Raw genomic sequence first — 26,209 nt, 5'->3', positions numbered from 1 at the left:
AACCAGGTCATATTTTGCCTCTCACACACACCCACATTCACGCACTGACGGCCTTTGCATCCATGAAAGGCGATAAGCAGTAACTCAAGAGCAGTGAGGAACAAGGTTTCCCTGAACGAGTCATCTTTGGTTAAGAATAAGTGATTAAAAACAAACCGGACAGATTTTGTAAAATATAAAAACAACACGAGTATATTTTTCAATTATTTTATTATCAAAGTTATTAATATTGGAATATCAAAATAAAGCGATGGCTTGTCCGTTACGACGGGTCTTCTGTATGCGTGTCGGGGATGGTATGAGTTCTTGCGTCCATGCGTTTAATACATTACGCTGTCCAGCTCTTTCCCATGTCTACGAGCTCCATGCCTTCACAATAAGAGCGTGTCCTTGACGCCCTCACCTGGACAGTGTGGAGGGTAACACAAAAAAAAGATTAACAGTATAATCCAAGTCAACAACAAAAGGAACTCTGAGAATATTTGTCACGTTTGCGCACACACACACACACACACACACACACACACACACACACACACACACACACACACACACACACACACACACACACACACACACACACTACCGTGGTAGGCCGGTGTGAAGCCAGCTGTTGTAATAGTGGGAACGGGGTCCAATGGATGGGTTCCACAGGCCAACTGCAGACCGACAGATCGCTGGCCTTCCCCGAGTCCAGCACACAGTCCACCATGCTCATATCACTTCCTCTCCAACCATAGTGGGAGCTGCACAAGGGAAGGACAGGACATTAAGTACCCAGAAAACACCCTTGTGATCACAGTCAATCAGCAAGCAGGGAACGGACGCAAAAAATACATCCTCACAAATTAAATATGTGAAATACATGCGCGCATGCACACACACACACACACACACACACACACACACACACACACACACACACACACACACACACACACACACACACACACACACACACACACACACACACACACACACACACACACACACACACAGTACTCAAGGTTCACCATCTTGTAGGGAAAATTCACACAATCACATAAGCCAAAGGATGTATTAGCAGCCTTTCGACCACACAGCACATTTTTTAATCATATTTCATGTAACCGGTAAATAGAAAAACAGTAATGAAACAGGAACTATTTTGAGTTCATGTTTGACTAGCTCAGTTTCATTTCTGCAACCGGTTTCAGGAATATAAATTCCAACCAATTTCCCGGCACACTTAACCTTGCCTCAAGGGACACCAGGTCGCAACATTGGTTAGGACCCACTGGTCAAGTAAAGGTGGTAAACATGCATCAGTCACACTGACTTAATGGTTTTGCTGATCCATTATTTAGGTTGGATGAAGAGATGATTCCAGACCATGCCTGACTGTGCTAGACCCTACAGAGCTGTATTCTGGTGCTCAGCTACTATTGTTTGAATCTGCATTGTTGTTGTGAATATGTCTGTGACAAACATACACAGCCAGACAAACATTTCCAACAACAAACATTCACACACATTTCATACAAAGAAAACAGAACATTAGATGTAAGACAATAAAGCACATGTTGGCTAGTGTACGTCAAGGTACAAAGATGAATTAATACAAATGCTACATTAGAAACTTGTTTGTTTGAAAAAATAATAAATTGAAAACGGTTCTATTGGGGGTCACGAAAAAGCTTTGGTGGACATTTTTGTGATATCTTTTGACTAAACTGTGTAAAGTAAATTCTCTGTAAAACACGAGTCTGCTACTACTGACTAAAAAGTAAAAACACATCTCGAAAGTGATAATTCTGTTGGCTTCCCAACAATATGATTGAGTCAAATTCGTCTTAAACCAACCACAACTACCCAGATCAAATTCTGTGAATCTCGTAGGCGGAAGCTCTCCTCCTAGCGCAGGGCTATGCCCTTTAAATACCAAAGGTAGGAGCGTTTTAGCAGTGGCTGGGCGTGTGCATACCTGTGGGGGAACACAGTGTGTATACGCGTTCCATTGCTGGGGCAGGTGGACGCCAGAGATAAGGTGTCGTCGTGGTAACAGCAGGTGCGGTCGAGCGCCCGCAGATGTAGTAACTCGTCGGAGCGGGTGAAGCCGTGGTTGTCCAGCGAATCGGCAGAACCCGCCGTCGATCTCAGCCAAAACCGACCCGACAGCTCGTCAAAGTGGTTGAACCTGCGATAGCTTGCATGCAAACGTTCATAAACACAGGCATTCATAAAAACAAAGAAAACACACAATCTATGTATTATTTTTGTTTAAAATGTATGTTAACTTTATCACTTGTACTACTATGTATTATTATGCAGCTATGTACTATTGTCATGTCCAAAAATGATTTGTCTTGCATATTTGTGGAATTACTTTCATTTGGCCATTTCCCTCCTTATTTTCTGTAAGAGATGGAAACATTACAGTGACATCTTGTGGAGGTTATTGTCATTACAAGTGTTGCAACATGTAGTAAGGGGCTTCGGTCAGATTTGTTTTTACCATTACCAACGTGACAACTATTTAGTTTCTCTTTTGTGACTGGTAGCCTGCATTCCATTTTTTTATTTAAATTTCCCTGCAGCAATAAAGTCAAATATTTTCACTTTATGTGTTGTCCACGGTTATGTAACCTGGGTGAAACAGAACAGTTACGGACAGTAACAGAAGTATTAATATGCCTTAAAATGTACGGGGGGAAAGTATCTAAGAAGGGCTGTCAGTAGTCCATCTTTGGAACATTGTAGTTTCACCATGGCAAACCCCTGTCCATAACATCCACCATCATATAATGACTTGACCTGTTCCTAGCATTGCGGTTGGCTTCCCCATGTCCCAAATCTTTCCTTGACCTCATGAAGCAGTCCAATATCTCCCCTTCTGTAAATCAAAATGTCAAAGCCTTTCAGATTTCAGTCACTTGTATTCCAGGTTCTCAATACCATCTCAATTTCCAGCTACGTCAACTACACTGAGCATTACGTTGACAGAAACACCTTTTTGGAAACACTGCCATGTTAAGAAGAAACGATGTGCGCATCAGCGTGTCTTTTGTGTTTATGCCACTGGTCTTATTTTAGACTAGCCAGAACTCCAGACGCCGCAGCAGCCACCAGCTCAACACAGTATAAGCATATTTCTCTGTATATTGCTTCCATTTCAGGAACTCAACAAACTCACTCAAAAAGGACATTATTACATTAATTTATAACAAAGTCAACTATTCAGAAAGAGGTGTGTGTGTGTGTGTGTGTGTGTGTGTGTGTGTGTGTGTGTGTGTGTGTGTGTGTGTGTGTGTGTGTGTGTGTGTGTGTGTGTGTGTGTGTGTGTGTGTGTGTGTGTGTGTGTGTGTGTGTGTGTGTACCTGCTCCGGGTCTGGTTGACTTTGGCCTGGATCAGCATGGCTCGGTAGCGCCTCACCGCCACCAGGGCCAGGATGGCCACCAGGGTCAGCAGGACCAACAGGACGGCGAGACACGCCCCCACCAGCCGGGCTCGCGTCATGCGGACGTCACACCTCTGACCCATGAACCAGAAGTGATCGCCTGCAAGACAACTGTTTACACACACGGACACCATTTTTAGTTTTAGTTCCATGTGTGGAGACTAGTCAAACCGATAAGAATGTGTGTGGATGTTTGTGAGAGTGTGGTTTGTGGTTGAATGGCCGGACCAGAATGTGTGCGTTTCTTTGTCCACGGTGAACGACTGCAATATGTGCTGTTTGTGTGTCGGTGTATTTACGTGTGTCCCAGTTTGTGTGTGGTTTGTGTTTACGGAGCCACCAGAATGTGTGTGTGTGTCCGTGGACATTGACTATAGTATGTGTGCGTGTGTTTGCGCGTCCGTGAGTGTGTGAGTGTGTATAGATATATATATATACACCAGCCACCAGAATGTGTGTCTGTGTCCTTGGACATCGACTATAGTATATATATATATATATATATATATATATATATATATATATATATATATATATATATATATATATATCTCCTCACCGGCAGACTGGGAGCTGGCCTGGATGGTGGGTGCAGATTCCATGGTGGTGGCAGTAGTCTAGGTTGCAGACCGAGGAGCAGCTGTGGTTCTCTCCTCCAGGCCGGGACACACACTGGAAGCCGGCGGGGCACTGCAGCAGCCAGTCACACAAGGGCCCCTGGAGTCCTGGACAGGAGAGACGCACACATGTGTGAGACGTACGGTGCGCGATGTGGAGGAGTTCAACCGTTCCTTGTGAGGACTGCAACAGACACTAGCCTCTTGAACGGGCGTCTCAGAGAGCCACACCAAAACAATGGTTTGATTATTTTGACCAGATGTGGGAAAACTCGGCTTGTTTAAATGCAGCAGGAGTTGACAACACTGAACAACATCTTTCTGATCACCTTTATGGTGAGTCCTCGTGTTGAGATTATATTAATCCTTAGACAGTGAGATATTGTTTTGCCTCATGCCGTTTTCCCCCTCCCTGCCTGAGCCCTGTCTCTGACCCCCACTGTTAGTTGAGGACATCTTTTCCTGCCCCTCCCTGCCGGATCCCTTGTCTGATCCCAAGTTTTAGTTGTTAAATATGTTTCACCTTCATCCTGTTCTCATCCTCCCCTCCGCCAGACGTCTGCCTCTAACCTGCTTTTGTTCTTTAAGCAATTTATAAACTGAGCAGCAGAGTGGTTGGCATAAGCATCGGACATTCCTTCCCTTGTCTCATAGCCCACAACATATCTCCCAGAAAAACAACAGGCCTGCGCTCACCACCCCCCCCTCCCTGTCCTCACGCCCCTCCCTGTCACTGCCCCGCCTCTGTCCCCTAATTTTAGTTAATTTATGTGTATTCACCTTCATCTTGTTCCCATCCCTCTCACTGCCAGCAACAAACATCAAATGGCCCTTCTTTTGTCTGACAGCCCAACAACAGATCAATGTCTCCCAACCCCCACTTTTAGCTGATTTAATGAATCACCACCAGACCAAAAGGTTGGGGGCCAATCTTGCCCAGGTATCACATCCAGCCAAAACCGTAAGCCTAGAAAGGTGAGGCGATTTGTGATTGGCTTGATTTGAATGCCAGTAACCCAATAGTTTTGTTGTGCGTGTGAAATTGCGTTGCAAAGTTGTTTGACCACGGAAGGAGTGGTGGTTGTTTTGGGGTATTTTGCGTGAGCATTCAATATACATTGAATTCCGTTCCAGAGCAGCACCGATTCCGTGTCGGAATAAACATTGGTGCACATTGGCCATAAGGCCCATAGAGATGCTTACCTCCCACTGTGATGTTGGTGACCTTTGAACCCCTGAAGCGCCGGCCCTCCCAGACGGCCTGAGCCAGTCCTGTACATTCTAAAAGGGAGTCAGGGCCCCCCTTACCCAGCCACACCACAGCCCCCCTGGTCTCAAACTCCATCAGACTCTGCACCACAAGGCCTCTGGAATATAACAATGATTACTATTCAACTGTCTCAGAAGGATATAGATGTATATATTCTATGGTGTATGATTCTCCAGCCTTGTCTCACCTGCTCCAGATCCCCAGCAGCTTGCTGAACCCTGGGGCTTTCAGCAGGTACGGTTCTATCTACAGGGCCGAGAGAGAGAAAGAAACGTCCTCTCATTACTATTGAATATGAAGTCAGCATTTTGAAACATGAACATCAGGAGCAGATAGGATGAAGCATCTTGTTCAAAGATGTGGGGTTGAACCTCAGAACCTTTGGGCTACAGGTCGACCTTCCCAACAACAGTGTGCGTGCGTGTGTTACTATGTCCCCACCCAAGCCTCCATGTCAACTTCCGGGTCAGTGGTAACGTCAGAGTTGAAATCCTCTACGATGATCTGCAACAGCAGCTCCATGGACTCCACTGCCGTGAACAAGCAAAACAGTTTAGTATTATGTCTGTATGCATATCCAATCTATCTATACATCGCTCACTCTCCCTCTCCCTTTCAGGGGTTGGAACCAGAAACTTTGGGCTGCAAGTCAAAAGTGTTGCCTCAGACAGAAGGCGCCAATTGTCATAGTGACGGATCGACTAGACACAAAAACACCCTATTCTGTACCTCTGAAAGCTGCCGGCTGGTCAGGTACTATGTAAAACCTTGGTGGCTGGGTAGTGGTTACGTTCCAGCTGGGCTCGGGAGTGGAGGTGGATGGTGTACCCGTCGTGAGGTGCTCCTGCCTGGGATCTGGAAGCGCCCGGGGGGAGGGCCGCTCTGGAGCTCCGCCTGTGGGAGTGTGTCTGGCTGGGAGACTGGGAGGAGTGGACTGTTGGGAGGGTGCTGATGTCATGAAAACGAGGTCTTCGTCGCGCTCTCCTCCTCTCGGTTCCGTTCCCGGAGCCGCCTCGGAGACCACGAGTGTCTCCGGGAAAACGGTGGTTTGGGGGGAACCGCTGTGGTCACTGAACTGGTTATATGTAGGAGACGTTTCAGCAGTAGAGGTGGGGAATGGGGAGGGCTCACGTGTGCGTGTGTTCATTGGCGTTGCAGCCAGCGTGGATGAGTGAGTTGACATCGTTCTGTGTTCGGTGAGGGTGGCGTGCGTCAAATGTACGGTACCCACACCCTGAACGGTTGGATTTGATGCGTTAGGGTCAGACACGACTGTTTGTAGCGGCGTCACTGGTGCACCACTATGTCCATCTGTCAATACATCTGCGGGTCCATTCTCATCCAGCCCAACTGTTGTCATCGCCGAAAGAGGTTGGGATGATGCGTGTCTGCTTGGAACAGCAGGTGCCGCTGTGCCCCTCGGACGCAGAGTTTGCGTGGCGTCATCGTTCCCGCCCAGAAACACCTCTCCGTTGGAGATTTCATTACTACTAGCGGTTGTCATGGTTACGTCGGAGGAACGGACGAGGGATGTGCTCATGGTGGAGTGTGGGGGTGGTTCCCTTTGAGAAACCGTTGCTGTGCTGGAGACCACATGCGAGTCTGGGGAAGCTGTTGGCGCCCAGGAGGGAGGGTGGTTGGTTTCAGGGCTGGTTTTGGTTTGGTCCGAGGAGATAGAGAAAACAAAGGGCTGGTCAGGAGCTGAAGTGTTTGTTGCTAAATAGTGGCTATCGACCACGACAAAGTTTGTGCTATTTTGTGTTATGGTAGGTGTGGCGGTTTGGTTAATACGAGGGTCGGCAGAGAGGGTGTGTAGCATGTCCTCGTTTTCCAAAACATTGTTAGAGGCAGTATCCGAAGTTTCATCTGTGATATCAGGAACCACAGATAGAGAGTTCATAGCTCCATCGTGTGAAAGAGAAGACAGTGTTTGATTGGAGCCGTCCAGCTCAGAGCTGTCTGTGTTTGACGATTCATTACCCCCGACTGGCCTTTGCGAGGGGGACGGTGCAACAGTTACACTATACGTGTCCGAGGAGTTTAAATCTTTCAAATTAGATACACTCTGTGCATTTACAGACTCAGCAATGGCTGCCACAGTCCGACCAGTGGGTGGTAGTCGGTCTGTGGCCTGTCTGTGTCGATTCCTCCTCCATGTTGAAGTTCCCCCCCCGCCGTTGCTCCTCTCGTCCTCCGAAGACCCGTCACGTTGAGTTACAGTGGTACCGGTCCCCCGCGGTCTGGCTGGGGAGGTTATTAAAGACGGTGGGGGCGGTGGTGGGGATGGTGGAGGAACGGAGGGAGGCAGCAGCGCAGCGCGGTCGAGCCCAGAGGAGCCTCTTTGTGTTGGGTATGCAGCGGCCGTACGTCTGTCTGGGGCGAGCTGCATAACTGCAGACGTGGGCACGTCCGTGACAAGCACCCCAGTGTGTGTGGTGGCAACAGGAACAGTCGCAGTGGCTGGCACCGTTTCCCCGTCTGTGTGGGTGGGGAGAGCGTCGCCTCGCAGTGTGCTGAAAGAAACGGCTGTTTCCGCGGCAACTGTTCCAGGTGAGAATGACGACGTGGCCTCGGTCGCTGCGCGTTGCGGCGCGGCGTTGTTGTGTAGAAGCCCGCGTTGTGTGTCCTCGGTGGAAAAGCCGCGGCCATCACCGGTGGTGTGAGCAGCTCCAGACACATCCGCTCCATTGTCCACTCCTTCCTGAGGAAGAGGACGGGCGGCTCTATCGGCCACCCCAGCCAGGGTTATGCCTGCTCCCCCGGGACTGGGGGGCCACTGACCCTGGTGCTGGACCTGGAGGGGGGTGGCCAGAGCGGCCCACGCGGCAGTGCCCCTCCCTGCCTCTGAAGAAGACCGCTGACCTTGACCCCCGTCGGCTCCCAGCCCACCCTGGGGTGCACTGATGGAGGTCCCCGTCTTAAACAGAGTTGTAGGGGCGGAGGTGACGGTGGTGGTGGTGGGGGTTGAAGTGATGGTGGTGGAAAAGGGTTGGGTTGAGTCCAGACTGGGGGTGTTGGACTCTGAGGAATTTGTCACAACTTCCTGAACTGGATCCCCAGGAACAAAAACAAAGTGAGAGAGACAGGGTGAGGGACATGGAAATAAAACAGTCAGTCGCTCACACACACACACACACACACACACACACACACACACACACACACACACACACACACACACACACACACACACACACACACACACACACACACACACACACACAATAGTAATGTTGTGCAATTCAAAGATTTAAGGCTTGGTTGGGAAAGAAAAACTGTCTAACCACAATCTTCCACAGTAGTATGTACGAAATCACACCACATTGCTATGCTGTCCTATAGAACAGCAAACCATTATACTTTTATTATAGATAGTGACAACAGCAGGGAAATTATGAATACTTATGGCTTGATGGAGCTGAACACAAGCCATTGTTTTCCCTCAAAAGACTATGTGAAAACACAATTTTACTACTAAGTTAGGAAAACATTTGCCACCACTAAACACCATGTACCAATACGTTGAAATACTCGTGATCAGGCAGTGAGAAATTGAACACTGAAGGTCTTAGTGATTGAATAACGTAATTGATTCACCTTCTAACAAAAGCAAGCAGGAGAAACAGCGCGTCTTTGCTTTTTTCGGCATGCTGGTTCATTCTGAGTTTAATTATGGCATTCTTTTATCAGTTGACATATCCATCAATCTACTGAAAGCTGAGACTGCAGTAGTGGGTTTTATGCTCTTTGATGTTGAGTGGAATGAAAGTTAGAAATAGACTACAGTGACAATAGGTTAATATAGTTGGCTGCGGTATGCCGATACAAAGGTGTAACATAACCAACCCTTCAGCTGGATTTGCATAACGGTTTATTGACCTATATTATTTGGATGCTCCAAAGAAAATGACACGACGTGCATCTACAACAGAGTCGACTATTCAGAAAGGTTTTCCAATTATTCACGACCAGCAACATGTTGTTTTCTTACCAACAAGGAGCAATATATATGCGTGGAGCTGCATTTCCAATCCCGAGACATCTCAGTGTCAGAACCTCGAAAAATCCCAAATCCATACAGTATAAATCCTTGCAGAAAGACGCGAACAGCGGCAGTAACACATTAGCCAACGACCCAGACTGTTCCCGAAAATGAGAGGCGTCAGGAACTTTCCCTCTCCATCATTTCCTACTAACGGAAACCTTGTAGCTGTCAGCAGCCCCCGCAACTTAAACAGACGCACGTGTGTCGTTTAAAGGAAAATAGCAAGATATTGGGAGATGATGGGTGGTCATTTCACATTCCCGGGACGGTCCCGTTAGTTCGGTGGTTTTTGAGGACGCTCGGACCGCATTTTCTAGTAAATGCGGTTTTCGCCTACAAGAAAAAAACAAAACGAAGTAGGAGGAATTTCGCTCACTGCAGGGTCGGTCTTTACTCTGCAGGGTTTCTCTTTTACAGTGCGGACATAAGGTCTGGGAAGGATGTCATTGGACCACTCTGTAGGACATGAAAGAGGTTGCACAAAATATTACGGCTTTTACCTAATGAGCAGTGCCTTAGATCTTTAAGGGAGTCTGGATTTGAACATTTGAGGAGACACTTGGAATTGCGATTACCAGGACAGCTTTGAGTATAACACAGGGAAACATATGGGACAAACATATTTGTCCCATATATATTTATATACATACATTAATAAACTTGTTTGTGGATGTGCATTTCTTTTTCAAAAGTAAAATCACCCAAATACAACACAAATTACAAAACAAAACCCTTTTAATGACAGAAATCTAAACAAACATTACTTACTTGGACAGTACATGTCAGATTATGCCAAAATAAATGTCAGTAGTTTCCTTGGGCACAATGACTTCCAACACTGTGGCAGTACAGCATTGAAGCAAACCACTACATAATTCTTCTAGTTTAGATTGGTGTTAAATTTGAACCCTCGGCTTGTTGTCTTTGTGACCATCAGGTCAAAATAATCACAACAGCGTATAGCAGGGGTGACATTCATTCTGTGCTTCATTTATTTTTCAGGAGCTTTTCAGCGAGTCAAATTTTCCTCCCCACAAGCAGACATATATAATAACCATTTTGGCGCATGGATTCATGCTGGGAAAGGGTTTTAGAGAACTTGGAAGTGCATGAAACAGAATAAATGAACAGACTTAATGAACGCACATGCAACTATCTCCTCATCTTTCACTCTAAATATCATGTGATCCTGCAGTTGACACGTTTGTTTAGGGGAGTGGTCCCTTCCATGTGGTCGCAGGCATTTTTATTTTGGGCAGGGAAAAATTAAGCCTAAGACAATATCTGTAATTCTGCCTTCGTGTTCATTGACAATCAAAGCTTGTCACACGACATTACAGTGGTCCAACTTTAAAAATAATGTAACGCAGAGTACAAGCTTTTCTCATCATTTAGGTTGTATCTTTAAGACATGGCATACAGGATTATGGGAAATATGGGGGCCAACTGGGCAGGATTGTGTACATCTGTTTGTGTTATTGTATGCGTGCGTTAGTGAAGGAGGGGGTGTGGCTTTTTTCAGCCGGTGCGAAGGATGATGTGCACGCCAGAGTCGGTGAAAACAGGCCCACTCATGTCTCCCACTTTGAGAGCAAAGGAAGCGTCCTCGAAAGGCTTCTGCATTTGTCCTGCAACACAAGAGGAGTCTGTTAATGTTATGCATTAAAGTGGCAATGTGTAAGATTGAGCCCAGTCCCACCCAGTCAGAAAGCCACTCAGTATTCAAAAATCTTAATGACTGTGTTCTGTTCACTCTAACTGGCGGTGCAACGGTGTGATGGACCTGTCAGCTTTGCATCACAGGTAGCCTTATAATCACAGCACTGAAAATAGTGCAGAATTGTCTGTCTATTAGTTGACAGAATGCAATTTTGTTTCGTTGTTACTGACACATTAAAAATATTTGAAAGTAATTCAAAGTGTATCCCTCTCACACGGATAGGAGTTAGACTACTGTAACTTTGCAAGTCAGTGGAAGCTGCTACTGGAAAGCAAATAATAACCCAACAACCCCTCCCTTCCGGTGGCACAATGATTAATAATGAATTTGGGATCACACAACTTGGAATCTGGGAAACTCCAATGTACAGATATCTAGGCGTACGACTTTAAGTAATGAGGTAGTTGAATAGTCAATATTCAGACTTCATTCAATATATATGCACAAATCTCAATGGTGATGATAGTTTGTATGTACCTCTTCCAAAGAGTCCCAAGTCTCCACTGTTCTTGGCGGAGCTGCAGTCACTGAACTGGGAGGCGAGGGCCTCAAACTCCTCATCGCCAGACTTGATCTGCTCTATGTATTCTGCAGGTAGAGACAGCGGTTTGAACAACATATCTATATTGTACATATGTACACACTCTTGATCAACAGACTACCTGGACGTACTCTGAATGAGATCCAATGCTTGGTCTTTAGAGCGCGTGATGTTGTCATCTCGCCAGGAGGATGGACGACGTGATTGGCTGTGCTTAACCAGCAGGTGAGAGCAACGTACCTAGGATGAATGGCGACATAGGTGAGAATAAAGAATTGCCAACCACCAGCACTTGGTGCATGGATACGGCAGAATAACACATTGACTGTCGTGTTTACCTTATCTGCCTCGCCATTACCATCTCCGCCTGCTGGGCGCTCCCATTGGCTTGCATTGGTAATATGATTAAAATAATAAACTCTGCCTGGAAGAGTTAGGGGGACACTATTAAAACGATTGGGCAAAGACGTTTTTGAGGAATAAGACAATTAAACACACTTCATTCATACACACGTTTGAGCTGCTTGGATCTTTTTCTAGCATCACGATAGTTGGTTTGCCCAGATGAAGTAATAACACTGAAATGACGTCATGTGATCATCTCTGATAATATAAAACTGCATTGAGTATGCAAGGGTTACCTATGTGTAAAGCCGCGCAACAACGAAACAATACATAATCGTTTATTTAATTATTGATGCAGCTACAATGCAATTGATCGCTTCAATGCAGCAAACCATGGTGTTACAGATCGTAACTAGCTCGCCATCCTAGCTTGGACGCTACATCCTGTTCATTTCCATCAAGCTAGCTAGCTAGTATGGTTGGCGCCACTTGTTTATTTTTGAGTACCTGAATTGCGGCTCATTCTTTTCTCCCATCCGGATGGTAACTTCTCGTCGTCTGCCATTTTTAATGTTCGGTATTAATCCGTTTAAAATGTATAGTTGAATGTACTGGATTGTGTGTGGCAAAGAAGCTTATACGTCAGTTTCACACAATTTACGGCAGAGTTTGTTTTCTGATTATTTACCGCCCATTCCTGAAATGTTAACCAATCACTGTTAGATTCAGACACGCCAATCAAATATTCCAGCAATCTCATTGGTGTAGCATGCAACGCATACACGAGAATGCACTAGAACGATTTACGACCGCAACAAAAAGAGGCATTTTCAGATATCCAGTCGAACGGAGAATATTTAGTCGGTAATTAATGGACAGATAACAGTATACTTTCATAAACTGCATGCGGTTCCAATTCCATGTGTCTTTATTAATAACATATTCGGAGGCGTTGTCTATGTATCATGGTCTAATAAAACGTGAATATCCTCAGCTAAAGCGAACTAACTACATAGTCTATTAATTGTCAAAATTATTCAATCTGAAAGTGGCGAAGCTGTATATAAATACCGCAGACACCCCATGATCTGGTAGGAAGGTAACTGTTCAAATCTTCATACTAAATGTTCTGAAATACTTCCTCGTAGATCGAAACATTCAGAACATCACATCAAGATGATTGAGGTGGTTTGCAACGATCGCCTTGGGAAAAAAGTCCGGGTAAAGTGCAAGTATCCTTTGAGCATCTATTAATTTCCCATATATGAAGCTTTGGTATTGGTTTTGAATTATTATGCATTTTGATATTAAAACAGTGGTACAGCACAGTACTCGTCACAGTTTCCTGTCTGTTGATAAGGGACATTTTTCCGCCATATTCAGCTTAATTTGAGTACCTCTTATTACTATGCATATTCCCTAACCTTATGCACTTAGCTCTGAAGATACCATTGGAGATCTGAAGAAACTTATTGCTGCCCAGACAGGAACTAGGTGGGACAAAATCGTCTTGAAGAAATGGTAAGCTGGTTTGCTGTTATTAACGGAGTCTTTATATTATTTGATTAGTCGTCTGAGCATATGTATCTTGAGTTTTCTGTACCTAAACCCTGTTGGTTTGCATATAACTTTGGATGCAACTGTATTCATAAGTCAACCCTTTCTTCCTAGGTACACCATATTCAAGGACCACGTTTCGCTGGGAGACTGTATCCTTTAAGCCTTTCATTTTAAGACAATTTGGCACAATGATACTTAGAATCAGCTATGCTTTTTATTTAATTCCATACTGTTCTGTTGCACTTAACAATGGTCTCTGCAGATGAAATCCACGATGGCATGAATCTAGAGTTGTACTACCAGTAGAAAATGGAAGGACCACCAGACGATGCTGCATGACCAACTGTGACTTTGTGGCATGGATGCATATGGAGACACTCGCATATACACAGATCTGATTGGCAAATACACATTTAAAATGTGTCGTCATGTATCAAGTGGTGTAAAAAGAATAACCATACTGACAAAATACATCAGTGTGATTGATATTCAAATCTCCTTGATGGAAGGCAATGGATCATGGTTATTTTAAAGACGGATATTCTTACCGTTTGACAAGCGTTTTGATTTTGGGACGGTGATATTCATATTATTTGGAATAAATTGATTATTTGTATATCCTTGGGTCTGGCCTATATTTGTTTTTCAAAATTTCAAAATCATCTTTATTTAATCACATATTGCTTAAACCATAAGCATCAATCCTGGTTTATCAGATTACGATATTTGCAAAGATCACAATGAGGAGTAAGTCAATTTATTTTTATTCTGATGCACACTAAATTACAGTAGTTGTATTCATAGCTCCAGGAAGCATTGGGAACCTTTCCACATGCACATAAAAAACTGCATTCACATGTATACGGTCATCCCGGATGACCTCAGCAGTAATCTGAGTGGTCTTCATCCACATAATTGGCTGGGAAAAGCCCCACCTGGGAACAGAGCAGAGTGTGAAGGACATTTAGAGAATCAACAGCTTTTGTGATGGAGTACAGGAAAGTGTAGTGGCTGAGGTGTTTGACTCCTAGACGGAAGGTTACGGGTTTGATCCCACATATCCATCCTTGAACAGATGCCAAACCCCTGACCTGCCCCTTAACGACATGTTCCTGAATTCAGTCTTAGGGGCTTTGGCTAAAAGTGTCTTCTTTATAACTGATGGTAATAAATGGTGTATTGTATATGGATGTAAAATGTATCTCACCCTTCCGTACACCTCCCCTTTCCACCATCCACTTGGGCCCTTCTTGGAGATGATTTTGATGGTGTCTCCCTCCCGCAGCGACAGCTCTTTCCGGTCCCTGGCTGAGAAATCGTACCTGGCTCTGACCATACCAACTGGCTGGTTGTCGACACCTGTCAAACGCCACACAACCCTGTCTGTCAGCTCTGGTGCAGTAAGGAATGGATGTGTGTGGGGATCTAACACCATTGTGTTCGGGGGGGGATAATATAGCCTACCTGGAAAAGGTGGGTTTTTCTCTGGGCTGGTGGGTTCAGCTTGTTTGTAGGGTGTTAAAAGTGTGGTGTCCAAGTCTTTGAAGCATTCAATTAAAGAGTTCTGCTCATAAAATTGAATCATTTCCTGAGGATGAAAGTTAGTAAATAAAGGGTACATTATAAAAATCATCATGAGTTTTGAGTGGGTAGGAACATAATTCAGTCTCAAATTGCTACAAGAGTGGAATGACTTACTATCAAACCCTTGAAGGCCTTTCTTTCATTGATTCGGAACAGGCCTTCCAAGGAAGTGATTTTAATATGCCTTATTTCAGGGTCAAACCTGTTGTTGAAGAAAGAAGAGAGAGGAAGAGAGCCATGTGAGGGATGGCGATATCAAGGGCTATTGTGAATGCTGTTCACTGTGTGAATGATCTTTTTCAGTGTCTATCGTTTTGTATAGACGCATGGCTGGTGGCTCACTTGATGCTGATCGCGTACTCTCCGGCGTCTTTTTGTCTGATGAGAAAGGTCCCGTCGGAACGAGCGCTCAACAGGTTTTTAGCCGCAGTGCGATCCATGTTCCCTGCAAACCTAGAAGCAGAATGACACTTAAGGTATATTTGTATTTAAAGGAAAGTCCAAGCTTAGAGAACCTTTTTGTTTTATTTCACTAACAATTTTGACATTATACCTTAATATTCGACATTCTCCTAAAATATATCAAAATTAAATTACAGGCAGAAAGCAAGAATACAGCAGGCTATGTCATTGTATTAAGAATGGGGTTTTATTTCAGTGAGTAGCACTATGTTATTCTTGTCTTAGCTAAATTATGTATTAGCGGGTTGATAGTACACTATTCATAGCATATTACGACTATTATTATGATTATTATTATTATATAATACTCACCAGGGAAAGCCTGTCAGTTTTGGCGTGGGCCTCTAAAAAGATGACAGACCGACATGACATACATTATATACAAAATGAAAACATCTGATTAATATATGGAAAACTGACAAATGGCTATGACATCCCAAACCGATAACACTCAAATTGTAGCTCTTAACTCCTACCTACTTCACCTTTAATGAAAAGTTCATTGATAGGACAAAGGTGTTAAATCTGACATTTCGTAAGGTGGTTAAGAAGAAATAATTTGGAAGTACTCACAGAGGAAAAAGGATGAACCTTTTTGCTTGGAAACCAGCCCATTTGACCAGTGGTCACATTCCTTCCCTGAATTTAAATAACACATCTTTTATTGGAGGATCATACGACATATCATTTGCAGATAACCTTGTGATACAAATAAGCATAGGCTTATGTGACTATGGAGAACTGGATAACATATGGATAACTTGGATAACTTATGGATAACATACGCGATGTAATATCAAACACAAAAACCGAGATAAGCATATAATGTCGATAGAAAACACTATCATATGCTGCGATGGACCAAACACACATGTTTTTTAATTATCGGTCAATATATGATCTAAATACACAGTGTAGATATACAGACCTCCCACCAAGTAAAGTCCACATCAGCCTTTTTCAGCTCAAGCACATCCCCCTTGGTGAGGTGAAGTTGTTGGCCAAAACCCGCAGGGGCTGGTGGCATACCGCAATAATCCTGGATGACCTCCACTTTAGGAAGTCCTGAGGAATAAAACAATGCATCAAAGAATACCATTTTGACGCTATGTGGATCTGAAGCTGAATATTATGCACTGAACCCTCAGATTTTCCTAGTTGTTATTAGGTCAGGCATAAACCCAGACAGGGTGTCCTGTTATTGGAAAATAATGTTTGACGATGTTGGGGATATTCCAAAATTTGGCAATCCTGTTTTTTTCAGATAACACCACAGTAAATTCCATTTATACCACAGTTACCAATGTTAAAATGTTGCTTGAATCTGTAAATCTATTGTTATCGACTCAAAGCATCATCAACGCTTTGAGTTTATTATTAAATATTTGACTAACTAAGTATTCGACAAGACCGTGGATTAAGGATTGATATGCAAGATCTTATGCAAGACGGCTATATCATTGAATTGTAGGCAGCTCACCCATATTGACGTGTGCATTAGGGGAGGCCCTCTGTGTCTTCTAGGGGTGCACATATAGACATCATCAGTTTTCCATTCCAAGTATTTCACGAACAGACAGAATCGCCACACACATCAAGTGCACACGGGGAAGATCATTCCATTGATCTTGTAGCAATGTTCAAAAACACGCACACACACACACACTTACACGCACATGCGCTCACACACACACACACACACACACACATGCACAAACATACGCTCAAACACACACACATACACACACTTGCATGAACATACGCTCTCTCACACACACACACACACACACACACACACACACACACACACACACACACACACACACACACACACAGGTAGTGAGAACCTTACCTTTCGTGTGGAAACTGGATGATCTGGTATAGTGGAGAGAAACTGGTAAGATTGTATGCCAACTGTAGCTATGTTTGATACCACATTCAGAAAACACAAACACATGTAACCATGCACACACACACACACGCACACGCACACACACACACACACACACACACACATCTCATAGACCGTACCTGTTCTACGTCCACAGACGGGCACTCTGCCTAGGCATTCTTTGTGAGCAGCCATTTTACAGTGGCTGCAGCAATACCCCTGGAAGAATATCCCTCTATGAGGGCAGTTTGGGTAATTGATTATTGAGTATTATTAGAGTGAGGCTTAAATGTTGAACTACACTTTAAACATGAAGACTTTATCAATTTAGGTAATGCAAGAAAGAGAGACAGACAGAGAGAGAGGCGGGGGGGGGGGGGGGGGGGGGGGGAATGGTACCTTAGTAGCATTGAGCAGGCGTTGCAAGATGCTGTTTCTTCAAAGCAGTGCATTTGGAAGTCATGGTTGTTTGAGTTGCAGTTCTCTGGACACATGTTGGACCTACATCAAGTACATCAGGTCCTATTAAAATCTGCAGAACTGTGTCATGTGTCACTGTGTCTGTGTCACTGTGTCATGTGTACATGTGTCACTACATATTATGTACGAATGTGCATCATGTGTGTACGTTTTCTGCGATGCATGTATACGTATACTGGCATTTAAAAAATAGCACTTTAGCATTCTGTAGCGTCTTATCCTAGCTATCTACCTAGCTAGGATACTACCTAGCTACTGTAAGTCCTTGGCCCTTGTTCCAATGAATATCTGTACTGTATTGAAAGCGATTTATATAGTTTCTCTATCTTCTGCCAAATGCACTTATTGTGAGTCACTTTGGATAAAAGCGTCTGCTAAACGCCCCATAAATGTTAATGTAAACGTGTGTGCCTTTTCCCGCACCGTGCGTGTCTAAGTGCATTTGTGCGAGTGTGTTGACGTTGTCGCTCACAGGGCCATCTCAAACTGCTCCAGCCACTTCTTCTTCAGCTCCTTGGTTTTGAAGAACAGATCGTAGCCGCACTTCCCAAACGACTCCAGCAGGAGGAACACGTGGGACCACTGTGAACGCACACAGGAGACACAAATGAGGGTGGGAACACACGTTTACTTTAAAGGTGACATATTATACCACCAGGTGTGAGTGTGATTAGCCGTTACAAGCCGTTTTGAAAATCGGCCTCTTCTGACATCACACGTGGGCGTGTCCACCTAGATGTGTGCTGGATAGATCAGTCCACCAGCCTACCCAGTGGACTGTAGCAAACGTTGCTCATCTATCCGTCATACATCTAGGTAGACACGCCCACTTGTGATGTCTCACACCTATTGGTATGATATGTCACCTTTAAAGGCATTTAGCTGACGCTTTTATGCAAGGTGACCTACAACGGTTCATACACACTCTCACACACCGACGGCGGAGTCAACCATGCAAGGCGACAGCCAGCTCGTCGGGGAGAGCAGGGTTAGGAGCCTTGCTCAGGGACACTCAGCGTCACTCAGCTAGGAGGAGCGGGGGATCGAATTAGCAACCTTCCGTAACAAGTCAACCCGCTGTACCTCCTGAGCAAAGCCGACCCCCCCCCCCCCCTCACACACACACATACACAAACACAGAGTACTGCGGATAACAGAACAGAGAGTGGGGTGGAGAGTGAAGGACCTTCTTGTTGTCCTTTTCCCCTGAGGCCTCGTCTCGCAGCTGGTAGTTTTGTAGCTCGATGATCTCCTTCAGCTCAAACATGTCACCGCTCTTCTTCTTGCACACGAACATGGCCTTGTCGAAGAGGAACGCGTACCTGACACACACAGGGACAGAGTGGTGGCTGGCGTTCAGAGATACTTCTCGTGTCTATCTATCACACTGACACACACACACGCACATAAACACACAGACACACACACTCACATACAAGGAGACACACATACAGACACACACTCACGGACATAGAGACACACACACACACACATACACATGCACACACATATTCACACACATATACACACAAACACACACACACACACAAACACACACCTGTCCTGTTTAGACTTTTTTTCTGTACTGCAGATCTTCAGCTCTCCATCAATCTTAGGCCGACCGAACAGCGCTAGAGACTGCGTCTGAGGAAGAGAGGGAATTATATATGCATATATTTACATATACATACTTAACATAAACACACACTTAATTGACAGGAGAATGATGACTAGATTTTTATTCACTTATGTTTTGATGATTATTTGTCTGGGAACCCACCATGTTATCTATAGACAACTGGAAGGTGGTGATCTGTCTGATGATGTCATTGTCTCGTTTCACCTCGTTCACGCTTTGAGCCAGGTCCTGGGACACACACACACACACACGCACACGCACGCACATACACACCCTGATTTGACAAATGACCAAACTTTCCACACACACACCTATATTGACGCGGTTAGATCAATGACAGGTTGAACGTTAAACGTTGAATGCGTCCAAAGGTGGTCCTCACTTTCATGGCGTCCAGTGCCGCACGCAGATTGTCCTTGGCTGTGGGGTCAGGGGTGTGCTTCACCAGCTCCTGGGGGGGGGGGGGCAAACAACAGGGACCTCATCCATCAGGCTGGTGACACTCACCTCTAACAAAATAAATGCAGGGTGTACAACAACGTCCCCCAAAGTGAATGTCCCACGCACACACAAACACACACACCCAGAGTACACACGCACGTACAAACACACGCTCACGCACGCACGCGTAAACGCACGCACAAACGCACAAACGCAGGCATGCAGGCACGCACTCACACACACCTGTAGCAGTAGATGATACTTTAGAACCCTCTGTATGGGAACCATGAGTAGATCTCTCAGAGAAAAACGCCCACTGTTTGCTCTTTTGGAACACTCCTGGAAGAGAGAGAGAGAGAGAGAGAGAGACAGAGAGAGAGAGAGAGAGAGAGAGAGAGAGAGAGAGAGAGAGAGAGAGAGAAAAAAAAAGTGAGAAAGAGAGAGAGAGAGAAAGGAAAAGAGAAAGAAAAAGAAAGAAAGAGAGAAACAGACACAGAAAGATAGAGAGAAAGGAAAAGAGAAAGAAAAAGAAAGAAAGAGAGAAACAGACACAGAAAGAGAGAGAGAAAGAGAAACAGAGAGGAAGATAGAGAGTTATTTTCTCGTTGCTTGATTTTTGATCTACTACTTCAATGTAAATGTTTATCTTCATCTACAATAAAGCACATTTGAAATTAATTGAGAGAAAGAGAGATCAAGAAAGCGAGAGGGATAGAAAGATAAAATACTGTACATTTAACATGATAAATGACAAACATAATCAATATCAACATTAGTATCGTAAGCCTTTTGAACTTGTGAACCTGTGTGTTCACCTCACCTCTAGTTTCATCTTGACGTCTTCCCTGGTGGAAGAGATCTTCTCTAGATGCTTTGATGCAGACTCCACCAGACTGCAGTACCGGCCATACAGTAACAACCTTTAGACACACGATTACAGACATATCATTACACTTACGATCACTGACGGCGGTGGTGTATAAGCAATTGACAACTCCTTCAACTGACTGACTGACTGACTGACTGACTGACTGAGTGTGTGTGTGTGTGTGTGTGTGTGTGTGTGTGTGTGTGTGTGTGTGTGTGTGTGTGTGTGTGTGTGTGTGTGTGTGTGTGCATACATACCTCTCTTTATAGTTGATGAAGATCTGATAGAGGTTTTCAGCTCCATGATGCTGAATAGAGATTTGGAGTTCCAGCAGTAAGCTGGAATGGGTCTGAGCTAGAGCCTACCCAGAAACACACACACACACACACACACACACACACACACACACACACACACACACACACACACACACACACACACACACACACACACACACACACACACACACACACACACACACACACACACACACACACGCACGCAGGCAGGCACACGCACACAAACACACACACATTATTTTAAATAGTGAGCCCACCCTCAACTCAATTATCCACCCCCTGCGTGTGTGTTTTTTTTTAAACTCAAAATCAATTTGTGGGAGAAAAAGGCATTTTGTTTTAAACAACAGGATGGCTGAAGTAGAAAAATGTCATTGTACAGGTTTACATTCCCTATATCTTGGTAATTTGTTGACGGCAATCTGTTGGTGTGCTCACCGGCATATTAATGAAGATACTCTCTATGTCTTGAGGCTGTAGAAACTTCTGGAGGGGTTTCACGAAGTGCTGCACATTAAAAAAAGCACAATTGTTTCCTTTTGAATAAATCAAGAGAACGAGCATTGCGTCCCAATTCAAATCCTTCACATTTAAATTCATGGGAATACAGTGGTATTTCAGCAAGAGTGTTCGTACCAGTAATATTGACTGCAACGTAGCTGAGTACTTCTCCTCTGTCTGTCTGATTTCCTGCAGACAGCATTCTCTCTTGTCTACTTTCTTCTGGGGAGGAATGCACAGACACAGACACACACATACACAAACACACGCACGCACGCGCACACACACACACACACACACACACACACACACACACACACACACACACACACACACACACACACACACACACACACACACACACACACACACACACACACACACACATACATACATGCATACACATACACACACACACCCACACACATACAGAGATCAGATAAACTTACCACAAAACCTCAACACAGTCAACCGTCACCGTGAGATGAGATTAATAGTGGGCGGCATTTGTCTCAGGAGGTAGAGCACGTTGACTGTTAACCGGAAGGTTACTATTTTAATCCCCTGCTCCCAGCTCTTGGGCTAGCCCTAACTGCTACCAAGAAGCTTGCTGTCGCCTTGCATGGTTGACATCGCCGTCGGTGTGTGTATGAATGGGGGAATATTGTTGGCAATATTGTAAAGTGCTTTGAGTGGCTAATGGCTAGAAAAGCGTTCTATAAATGCAGTCCATTTACCATATGAATTAGGTCATGTTGTGATTTACTTGGTATCATTCACATCCTCTCCTTCAACCACTACAATATGGATCTTTTTCAAAATGATCATGATCAATAACAATTTCAGGATCCACTGATATACAAATTTTTCTGTTATCTAAATTTACGATATAAATATTGGAATCTTAGATATTGCATCACATATCAATCTGTATCATTGATCAATATTAATAATATAATCTTTAAAACGGCAAGAAAGGACGCAGCAATCATCATTGTAAATATTTTACAAATGGCTAATGCAAAGTAGAGTTTAATCTTCCAACAGTTCAGTTCATAGGGGTTACCATTGATTTCCGAAGATAAAACTAAAACTGTGAAGAGAAGAGTGTGTTCCCCACTCACCGCCTCAGGAACCTGTTCTGTCCTCATGAGGTCTTCATAGATCTCATCCCCCTCATAGTCGTCGTCCTCAACAAAGTCATAGAGGTCGTCATCCTCTTCCGCCGTATCACTGATCCACGCACACACACACGCATGGGCGCACAGACACACACACACACACACAAACACGCAGACCAACCGCACATGCACACAGACGCACACAAACACACATAATTTATTCAGGAACGGGAGCCTTTATTCCAATTATTCACAAGAAATACAAATACATGCTCTGTATTCGATACATTATACTGCAATATATTTATATACGTATATATATGTGTCTCCGAGGATTTTAAGGGTTAGTCTTTGAATATTCAGCAAGAATTCATGGCTTTAAAACAACTGTTAATAAACTGTGGGAAAAGCCACTCATTTAGCCCAGCCGATGAAATTAACTACCCCCCCACACACACACACACACACACACACACACACACACACACACACACACACACACACACACACACACACACACACACACACATGCTGTCTTGCATGAATTAAACAAGCAAAACACAATTAAGAAGTTCGCAACAAAATGATTCTGTGGCTTGCATATCAAACCATCCTTTAATTATTACTATGTGTTTATGTCAGCGGAAACACTTACTCTATCTGGTCGGACAAGCTGCTGTACGTGTCATCATCAGCGGTACAGCCATGGTGAGGAAATGGCCTGGAGATTAGTGGGTGTTTCCATGGGTATGGAAAAAGGGTTTGTACAGAAGGGAAGTACACAACATTAATATTGAGACCAATTATTAATATATCCATTAAAGAGCACTGAGCAATATTTTCTATTACCAAGCACACTAATTATTCTCTTTCTAAACTGGTTTCATTGGAGTACGTTGTATGTAAAGTAACGTGTTCATTTTAAGGCTTCGGGCCTTCTGCAGCCACGGAGTACAATGTGAACGTACAATAATCGGGAAACGACCAAACCATACGAGTGAAACGATGCATTCTGAATCCATGTTTGCATACTTATGAGAAGCCATGTTTCAGATGGAAGATAAGCAACTGAAGTAAATCCTGAGATTTATTACCATGTGAAATTAACACTTTTTGGTGAAATACAATGGACTGAATGTGGAAATGAAAACCACTTACAAACCGGGGCTTTTATGTGCATGCACAAACAAACAGACAGGAACGCAAGCACACATACGAGAATCACTCACTGGTATCCTTTCTGAATGGCAATGAAGGAGCGTGAAAGAAGGGACAATGTATCCAGCACCTGTAGGACACACACACACACACACACACCCACACACACACACACACACACACACACACACACACACACACACACAGACAGACAGACAGACAGACAGACAGACAGACAGACAGACAGACAGACAGACAGACAGACAGACAGACAGACAGACAGACAGACACACAGACACACAGACACACACACACACACACACACACACACACACACACACACACACACACACACACACACACACACACACACACATTATATGAGTTAAGTCTAGTGTTTTTGACTGTCCAACCTAGACAGATAGATAGATAGATAGATAGATAGATAGATAGATAGATAGATAGATAGATAGATAGATAGATAGATAGATAGATAGATAGATAGATAGATAGATAGATAGATAGATAGATAGATAGATAGATAGATAAATAAATAAATAGATAATAAAATAATAATATATAGATAGATGGATAGATAGACAGACTGACAGACACACAGACAGGAAGGCAGACATATAGACAGGCCGACATAGAAAAACAAATATATATAGATAGATAGATATAGATACATAGATAAATAGATAGACGGACAGACAGACAGACAGATAGACAGACACACAGACACACAGACACACAGACAGACAGAAAGAGAGACAGACCGACCGACAGATAGAGAGATACCTTGGCAAAGTTGCGGACATCAAACAGGTCGAAGGCCTCAAAAAGCTCACTCTTCCTCAGATTGAATTTTTCTTGACAAGCCCGAGAAATGTACGAATGTTCTTCAGGCACAGGAACTTTAGACGTCACAGTGAATGCAAATAAAGAAAAAGAGAGATTAGGCAAGGTGGAGCTAAAGTTAACCATAAATCATTCAAAGTCAGCAACCGAGATGGTTATTACAGGTTAAGTAACAATGGATTACTTTGTGGTCAGCATTTGTTGCACAGTTGTGCATAACTTCCTGCACTATATGGTCTACTCACTCTGTCTGTCTCTCTCTCTCTCTCTCTCTCTCTCTCTCTCTCTCTCTCTCTCTCTCTCTGTCTCTCTCTGTCTCTCTCTCTCTCTCTCTCTCTCTCTCGCTCTCTCTCCTCTCTCTCTTCTCTCTCTCTCATCTCTCTCTCTCTCTCCCTCTCTCTCTCTCTCTCTCTCTCTCTCTCTCTCTCTCTCTCTCTCTCTCTCTCTCTCTCTCTTTCTGTTTTCCGAACAGATGGAAATGCAGAACTGGTAATCTCTAAATTGAGAAAAGCAGAAATGTTTCTGTTCTAGCTGATGTGTGCTGTACTTACAAGCGAGGGCTTTTTATATTCCATGGTGGTAACACACATAACAATACGCACTTATTCACAGACGAAAGCACTCAGCGTCCCTGCTTTGTCTGTTGTTAGATTAACTTCAAATCAATCTTTTTGAGGCCTTATCACTATGTATGTGTGTGTTTCTGTGTGTTTCTGTTTCTACGTGTGCATGTGTGTATGTGTGTGTGTGTTTGGGTGTGTGTGTTCTACGGAAATTTGACTACTGTCTTTTTGTAATCGCCGGATGTTTCACAACTTCCCGATTTCCACAGCTTTACTGCTCATGAACAAGTTAGTTTTCATATAAACTACTAAACAGGCCCTCCATTAACTGTCGATAAGATCTCCCTCTAGGACACACGTTCACTAGGTGATCAATGTCTACGTTTATCTACAGCCTACTACCGTTTTAGAGTTGTGAGAACACCGCTTGATATGCAAATGCACAAATTCTATAGCATTCATATTGTCAATGTTTTCACAATATCCATTAATTGCAAGGTAGCCATTGTTTTGTAGTAGTTTACACAGCTTTGGATAATGCCACTTATTGTGTAGAGTGATATAAATCACAGTTTCAGACTAAGACTCGTAAGTAAGGCAGGCACAGCACTGGATCGTTCAGATAAACGTATACATGACGCCCCTTGCTTTCTATTGGTGAACGACCAGTGAAGTATGAGGTAAGCGCGACTTGAAAAGGCTTTGTTGAGAGATTGGAGAAGGAAACATCCTATCTCTCCTCAAGCTGTATTGAATGCACCTAAACCGCCTTCCGATGTTGGTTTTAACATTGGTTGACTACATCT

General features: G+C 44.0%; 4 protein-coding genes across 4 annotated transcripts in view; 1 reads left to right on the top strand and 3 right to left on the bottom strand.

Moving 5' to 3' along the window:
* Positions 1-193: 193 nt before the first annotated feature.
* On the bottom strand, positions 194-9,942 carry si:ch211-14k19.8 (mucin-2). Its single transcript, XM_060047783.1, has 10 exons — positions 9,316-9,942; positions 6,054-8,372; positions 5,766-5,854; positions 5,512-5,570; positions 5,258-5,421; positions 3,997-4,162; positions 3,357-3,548; positions 1,964-2,185; positions 587-746; positions 194-403 (listed from the first exon to the last, which is right to left on the bottom strand). Exons 1-10 carry the CDS (start codon positions 9,347-9,349, stop codon positions 329-331), a joined length of 3,480 nt encoding a protein of 1,159 aa, XP_059903766.1. The 5' UTR covers positions 9,350-9,942; the 3' UTR covers positions 194-328.
* A 144-nt stretch (positions 9,943-10,086) lies between these two features.
* pin1 (peptidylprolyl cis/trans isomerase, NIMA-interacting 1) lies at positions 10,087-12,648 on the bottom strand. Its single transcript, XM_060047807.1, has 5 exons — positions 12,483-12,648; positions 11,969-12,054; positions 11,762-11,870; positions 11,567-11,677; positions 10,087-10,997 (listed from the first exon to the last, which is right to left on the bottom strand). The coding sequence occupies exons 1-5, from the start codon at positions 12,538-12,540 to the stop codon at positions 10,888-10,890; spliced, it is 474 nt and encodes a 157-aa protein (XP_059903790.1). The 5' UTR covers positions 12,541-12,648; the 3' UTR covers positions 10,087-10,887.
* Positions 12,649-12,680: 32 nt separating this feature from the next.
* Positions 12,681-14,151, top strand: ubl5 (ubiquitin like 5). Its single transcript, XM_060047808.1, has 5 exons — positions 12,681-12,839; positions 13,124-13,207; positions 13,413-13,496; positions 13,647-13,684; positions 13,798-14,151. Exons 1-5 carry the CDS (start codon positions 12,745-12,747, stop codon positions 13,839-13,841), a joined length of 345 nt encoding a protein of 114 aa, XP_059903791.1. The 5' UTR covers positions 12,681-12,744; the 3' UTR covers positions 13,842-14,151.
* Positions 14,152-14,282: 131 nt separating this feature from the next.
* LOC132454435 (proto-oncogene vav-like) overlaps positions 14,283-26,209 on the bottom strand; it is a 13,472-nt gene continuing 1,545 nt past the window's right edge. Inside the window, 27 exon segments of the mRNA XM_060047792.1 lie at positions 14,283-14,470; positions 14,743-14,894; positions 15,000-15,123; positions 15,234-15,321; positions 15,462-15,572; positions 15,894-15,925; positions 16,155-16,220; positions 16,510-16,646; positions 17,062-17,101; positions 17,434-17,456; positions 17,613-17,707; positions 17,872-17,973; positions 18,425-18,534; positions 19,139-19,274; positions 19,511-19,596; positions 19,733-19,819; positions 19,974-20,042; positions 20,276-20,371; positions 20,853-20,952; positions 21,158-21,261; positions 21,638-21,706; positions 21,836-21,919; positions 22,825-22,933; positions 23,477-23,542; positions 24,051-24,109; positions 24,781-24,863; positions 24,866-24,896. Of these exon segments, the coding sequence (XP_059903775.1) occupies positions 14,417-14,470; positions 14,743-14,894; positions 15,000-15,123; positions 15,234-15,321; positions 15,462-15,572; positions 15,894-15,925; positions 16,155-16,220; positions 16,510-16,646; positions 17,062-17,101; positions 17,434-17,456; positions 17,613-17,707; positions 17,872-17,973; positions 18,425-18,534; positions 19,139-19,274; positions 19,511-19,596; positions 19,733-19,819; positions 19,974-20,042; positions 20,276-20,371; positions 20,853-20,952; positions 21,158-21,261; positions 21,638-21,706; positions 21,836-21,919; positions 22,825-22,933; positions 23,477-23,542; positions 24,051-24,109; positions 24,781-24,863; positions 24,866-24,896 (2,313 nt within the window). The 3' untranslated portion in view covers positions 14,283-14,416.

Source organism: Gadus macrocephalus, chromosome 3 (assembly GCF_031168955.1).
Source record: "Gadus macrocephalus chromosome 3, ASM3116895v1".
Taxonomy (NCBI): Eukaryota; Metazoa; Chordata; class Actinopteri; order Gadiformes; family Gadidae; genus Gadus; species Gadus macrocephalus.
This window is presented reverse-complemented; position numbering and strand designations above follow the sequence as displayed.